This window comes from Aplysia californica, unplaced genomic scaffold (genome assembly GCF_000002075.1).
Source record: "Aplysia californica isolate F4 #8 unplaced genomic scaffold, AplCal3.0 scaffold00533, whole genome shotgun sequence".
Taxonomy (NCBI): Eukaryota; Metazoa; Mollusca; class Gastropoda; order Aplysiida; family Aplysiidae; genus Aplysia; species Aplysia californica.
The window spans coordinates 34,504-41,294 of record NW_004797803.1 but is presented as its reverse complement, the minus strand read 5'-3'; the positions used below and the strand labels follow the sequence as shown (position 1 = coordinate 41,294).

The window sequence follows — 6,791 nt, the reverse complement described above, 5'->3', positions numbered from 1 at the left end:
TAACTTTTCTTCACAGTTTTATTGTGATAAGACAGGTAAATAAAAAATTTTACAAAGCGTTTTGCAAAGTGGAGGTTAAGGAAGGGTATACTCAGGTATCAGATATAAGGAATTTCGATTTTCAATTTTATCTATGATTTTGTGTTTTCATGTTGACCTTCAACTTTAAAAAATCCAACAGAGTTCCTTTTCCACTGCCTTATGTCTAGTCACTCTAGTCCCTTCATCTTGTTGTATTGGATAGTACTGTTAGCTTTACAAAGGAAGCTGTAATAAGTGTCTCGGCGTCAAGACTCTGTCTCCTTTATGAGGGAAGGTTTGATGTTGGCGTTCTTGGTATTGGTGTTTGGTGGGGTTCTGGTCTTACGGGTTTCAACATTTCTCAGTTAAATGGAAGGTGGTGTTTTTCTACTGATTCGGTAGCTGTGTCGAGCATTGATCTTCCATGGATTCGTTTCTTTGGTCATCTCTGTTCAACGATCTTTCTGTTTGTGTGGTTTTTGTCCAGTCTCTTTTAGCGCTCACTCATCTCCACAACTGATGCCTCTCTCCGCAGATCCAAAGGTTCCAGGTTTGTGTGGATTTCGCAAGCTGCAGTTGGAGTGGATCTCAAATCTCCTGAAATGGATCGTACAGCTTCATTCTAAAATTTGTCAACAAACCTCTGAGTTGGTTTGCTTCAGATTATCTGTGTGGTTATGTTATATTCCATGGTAGAGCGTACATAGCAAAATATAACTGTCTGAGTACATCCTTAACTGTTCCCCTTGAAGTGCTAACCAGCTGTCTGAGAAGGTTATGTCTCTTGTTGGCCTTAGCCTTCAGGTTCCAGATATGGTTTTTGCATGGAAACTGTCTGTCCAGTTCTATCCCAAGGTAAGTTGGATTTCCAACGTTTTCGAGTTTAGTTCCTTCAAGTGAGATGGTGAGATTTTGCTTTGCCACCTTGTGACTTTTCGTAAAGACGGTGTAAATTGTCTTGGTACAATTTGCTTTTAGTTTCCACTTGCAGCAGTAGTTGTCAAATCTATCTAGGTCCTCATTTATAAGTCGTGCACTGATGCCAGTTTATTTACTTGAATGCCATATGGCTAGGTCATCTGCATATAGGGCCTTCTCCGATTTTAGTATCTCAGGCAGGTCATTGATGAAAACAAGGAAGATTATGCAGCTCAGAGAGGAACCCTGGGGTAGGCCCTCCTCCAATACAGCTTTGGAGGACACACCATTGTTCATCTGGGTCTGGATTGTCCTGTCAATTAGGAACGTCTTTATTCATCTGTAGAGTTTCTCGTGGATTCCTGTCTGTGTCATCTTCCACAGGAGGCCTTTTCTCCATACCCTGTCGTAAGATTGTTGGAGATCAACGAATACTGCAACTGCAACTGTATGATTCTTTTCCTGGAAGCCATCAAGGACTTTCTGACTGAGCCTGAAGAGCTGGTCATCTGCTCGCTGGCCCGCACGAAATCCTGCTTGGTTGCTGTCCAAGGCACCGGTTATTTCCAACCACCAGTATAGGCGGTGGTTTATCATCCTCTCTGCTAGTTTTCTGATGCATGAGGTGAGTGAAATGAGTCGATAGCTTTTCATTTCTTCAGCGGGTTTTCTTTTCTTTTAAGAATAGGGATGATGGTGGCGTTTTTCCATGCTTTGGGGAATTTGTTTTTATTCCACGTCTTGCTGATTAGCTAGAGAAAAGTACCCTTTCCAGCGGGATTGAGGTTGACAAGCCTTTCATGGTGGATCTTATCTGGTCATGGGGATTTGCGAGGCTTCAGTTTCTTCATTTCCTGGGAAAAATAATAAATGGAGTTTGTATGTATGTTTGCAGATTTACCAAAGACATCGGTTAGATTCTTCACTGTGCGTGCAGGTGTTGTAAGTTGATTTTTTATGTGAGGAAGATTTGAGGAGATTTGAGCAACGAATTGTCACCGTACTTAGGTAAGCTTGTATCGGACTGTCGAAATACAGGGTGACCCAAAAACAAAAAACAACAACAACTGTACAACTTTTTTTTCTGAATAACTCGCACAAAATGTGTCCTAGAATGCTGTAATTTCGAACAAACATAATTCATTCAAAAAGAAATTGTGTGACATAAAATACACGAAGCAGAAACTTATTTTGAACACGGAAAAAGCTTAAAGAAAAAAGCTCCCGAAAACGCAAAGTCCATCAATTTTTAGCAATCTCGCAAAGGAAGTTGGGATAAGATTGGTTGATCTTTTTCTTTATTTTCTCTTTACCATTTGATTTTCCTTCCCTGTGACATTTAAACAACATCTAATTTCTTTTACCGAGTTAAACAAAACTAATGATTTCATTCTGAAATTCCTAGAAGCAGTGCTCTACGTGTCCTCCTTTGGACTCGACACATTTTTACGCGTCGTTAAAAATGTTAAATAGCGCCCAAACACAAGGACCTGCTAAACCATGGGTGTTTAAAGCCACATACGCTGTACATATACAGTATGAAGTTGCTTCTAGAGACGGTATGGAGTGGGGTGCCCAATAGACAGTATTTTTGGAGTTAACATATATTGAACACATTGCCATGCTCTGATCTATGTCATCTCAGCCTAGCGAAGATGAAAAGAGTAGAGTCACAGGTTAAGATCTGCCACGAGAAGGCAGACTGTTGAGGTGTAGGGAAGTCCTAGGTGCAGATCGTCTATCACAAACGTCTCAAGGGACTCAGCTACTGAAATCTGCGCCGTGGTGACTTTTAAAGGGCTGTGCGTGGTGCGCGCTCGACCTGAAGTGATCATTTTAAATGACATTTTTTGTTCTGATTCGCTTTAGATCCAAACTGACGGAACTTCTCTACTCATCACAACAAAGGTTATAAAGGCACCTAAGCATTTTCTCCATGGCGTACGCAAAACGAACAAAATGTCAAGGGTAGTGAGTTTGTGGAGAGGTGATGCTCAATACAAAAAGCTCTCTGCTCTTTATTAAACGTAAACTCGATCTCAGCAACGAAATTTGGGAATAATAATATCTGCAGACTTCTGTTGACTTGCTAGACTGTTGTAGCTTGCAATATGGCGCCATTGTTGCAACTTTTAGTAGTAGGTCTAATGCGAACTGGTGCGTAATGTTATGAAAATGGCGACAAAGTTGAAAATGGGTAGTTTTTTAAAATGTGCCATAGAGCGAAAAATAAAGCGAAACTATTCAATGGGCTTATCTAAACTGAATATCAGACAAATTCCTTTTGGCTTCCAAATTGTTATGTTCAAATTTGAAACGCAAAACTTCAGTATGGAGGAAGATATTTACAAAACAAGTTGTACAGTTTTATTTTTATGTAGTACGAGTAGTGCATGTATAAATTCTATGGGTAAAGGCTTCATGTAGTAAGTTTTTGTTTTTGTTTTGATGAAAGTAAAAATATTTTGGACATTATTGACTGATTAAAATTTTTTTTTTGTCTCTAGAATTTAAAAACAAAAACAAAAATGAAAATAAAAGACAAGAAGCGATTCAGGTTAGAGTCTTTACATTAGTTTCATGACACATTACTGAGTATGACTATTCTAATAGTATTTCACTTGAAAGTAGCTCCCCCCCCCCGCCGCCCCCCCCCCAAAAAAAAGACAAAACAACCCAATCCCAGCCCCCTCCCACGAAAAAAAACCCCAACGACACCCCAGAAAAAAACAACAACTAAAAAATTCAGAGTAAAGTTTTAAAAATATTCCTTGATACGTTGTTGATTATGATTATATTAAAGTATAATTATGACACACACATACAACGCGACAGAAAAGAAGAAAAAAAAATTCAGGTTAAAGTTTTGCCCTTTTTTCCATAACAAATTGTTGATTATACATGATGTATTTTGTTTTGTTGCTTTAATAAAAACATTGTTCAAAAGGAACCAAACAGCAAAATCCCAGTTCGAGTCTGAACATAATCACAGTGCTGCAGGCTTGAGCTGTTGTTGTTGTTGTTGTTGTTGTTGTTGCTGTGGTCGTTGTTGTTGCTGTTGTTGTTGCTGTGGTTGTTGTTGTTGTTGTTGTTATATTGTTGTTGATTATAAGTATGATAAAACATGTATTAAAAAAAACAACAATTTTTACTTCTTGAATAAAATAGATTTTAGTAAAGGAACCCAACAGCAGAATTCTGGCTCTAGTCTAAACCACTGCTGATTCAGTTTAAGATGTCTGTGTTGTAATGGGTTAGTCTCTGGTATACCATTCTGGTATGGTAAAGATTTTTTAATGGATTATTATCGTCTGTCTCCATGCGGGACGGTTTTGTCTTTAATTTTCAAATCGAGTTAACTTTAAGGAGAAAAAAGACGATAGAATAGGAGCCCAATAGCAAAATTCTTGCTCGAATCTGAACATAATCAAAGTACTGAAGACTATTTGTAGCTCAGAACTTGTGCTGATTCAGTTCACCGACGTCCGTGGTGTAGTGTGTTAGTCTCTTTGCCGTCACAATCAAGGGCTTTAAGTTTCAATCTGGTATGGGAATGATTTTTTTGCAGAGCATTTTTGTCCGTCTGCATGTAGGGACGGCTTTGTCTTTTCTCAACTCTCAACCCCAGTTAGCTGTGACAGGCAGGGTCTAACTGCCCACCTCATTAATGATCTCATTTGTAGAGAGAGGCGTAAAAGTTAATTCACATTTGAGTTCCTTCAGGTTTGAGGATTATATTTATGCATGCTGCTGGTTTGGTTTATTGTTAAAGTTAAATTTCTAAGTTAGTTCCAGTGTGATATATTCAGTTGACAGGATCACTCGAGATTCATCAATTATCTATTTGTGGTGGCCGAATTTTGTTATTCAAAAGGCTTTTTAAAGGCAGCATCGACCGACATGCGGTTTTCGCCAAAAGATTCTTTAAAATATTCTCCAGATCATGACGCCCTTCGTTTTTTCAGTTTTGAGACAGTTTTTCTGCAAAAAGCTAAAGTTCTTTATTTCCCCGATCGCTTTTGTAGGCCGACGCTTCTGTCTCTGGAATTTTAAGAAAATCCGCCAGGTTTGTTCATTTCAAGGGGTACTTCCGTTCGATAATCGATACTATCGCGCATTGTCGCGCAATACTGAGCACTATTTTAAGTTGCAACCCATAGGCTATGGATCTAGCCTCATGTTTTCTTTTTTTACTTGGTGCTAAATTCGACTGTGATCGTTTCGTTTGATGCTCGTCATCGCTTTTTCTGGACTTCTTTGTCAAATTCTTTTTCTTGCTACTGGGAACAATGTTAACTGGTCTTACATTAGAATCTAGATCTGCACTGATCATTCCTTTCATCGAAAGGGGGCCCAGCTAGTATATTATATTCTTGTACTTTGTATTCTTCACATATTAAAATAGATTTACATTTTCACTTTTTGTGTTAAGCGGTCTATTATATTAATATCTTCTAATAAGTTAGGATTAGACGTGTGGTTCCCCCCCAATTGTTTTTGTCGCATGGGACCCTTCCTGCAGTTGTCGAAGGGAGGTAACAGAATAGAGCAGAGGTTACAACCACTGTCGCGAGTGAAGTTCCTTTACATATGAGACAGTGGTAACATTAACTGTGGGTGGTTGGCGACCTCTCTTGGTCTTGTGTGGTTTGCTCTTTTTGTCTTGTCAAACATCTACCGTTCTTATCCTTTCCTCCTTCTTTACTCTCTTGTAACTCCTCTAATCTTTCACACTTATATGTCTTTATTGTGTTGCAAGGGGCGCATAACTCGTGCCAAATACAAATGAAATAGTTACATTTAGTAGACTGCGTTTTGGCTGAAACTGAAACGAATCAGCGAGATGTCATGCTAAGTCTGCGGAATGCAAAAGGGGGAGAAACTCTGCAATTGCAAAGCAGGAGATGGCAATTTTCGTCTCACGTCTAATAGTACCATATTACGGCCATGTTCCCTGGCCGCGGCCGTTGTCTGGGTACCCTCAACACAGCCTGGTTCCCTGAGTGCGGCCAGCAGCGTATGTCTTGCAATACTATCGTCACTAATACCCAGTGCCCACTGGGAGATCGACAAACTGATCGCCCGATTTGCGGCCTGAAAACAAACGGTTTTGTTTTTTTATTTTGAGGCTGCGAGTTGGGCGATCGGTTTGTGCCACGACGGTCGCTTTTCACCCTTAATCTGGCTATCACCGCCAACCAAATCGAACTGAACCGAAAAGAACCGTGCCTATGGGCTCTGGGTATAAGAAACAGAAAGTAGAGGAAAAGACAGAGGAAAGTCAGATGTAGGTCCATCGAAAACAATTCGAAATGATTTTATTTAGAACTCCGAACGCATCAAGCTCGGTGTTTGCTTGCTGGTTCATTTGTTTGTTTTGATATTTTTTATTATCAGTTCGATTTGTGCCAAATTTTTGGTCCGATTATCGTACTTGGCACTAAAATGGCAGTTTTATAATGAGACTATGAGACTACGGAACATTAATCTTTCGTACGCTGCAGGTTGTATATTAAGAAACACTACAGAAAATTGTCTTCTCTAAAACGTTCTCCTTTTAAACCATTTCCTGCTCTCTAACAATTGTTCCGTCGTCTGCTTTCGTCGCCACTTTCTGCCCCCCCCCTTACAAACCATTTGCCCACTTCTCTGGGCTCGTGACTCTTTCTACTGCTACTGAAGGAAAACAACATTCATGGTATGTTCCCCTCTATACGCTTATAGTCACTTTTTAAAAAGACCTTTACAATAATAAATATATGGTTTAATAATCAATTTATTATCAGTGAGTCATTTTTGAGTGTCATATATATGAAGCAAACCACCAAACATACCCCCCTGACCAGAGAACC

General features: G+C 39.4%; 1 protein-coding gene across 1 annotated transcript in view; it reads right to left on the bottom strand.

Annotated features, from left to right (window-relative positions):
• Positions 1-6,791, bottom strand: part of LOC101845490 (O-acyltransferase like protein) — a gene marked incomplete in the record, with an annotated part of 38,690 nt that continues 31,899 nt past the window's right edge. Inside the window, 1 exon segment of the mRNA XM_013087016.2 lies at positions 1-1,793. Coding sequence (XP_012942470.2) covers positions 1,758-1,793 — 36 coding nt within the window.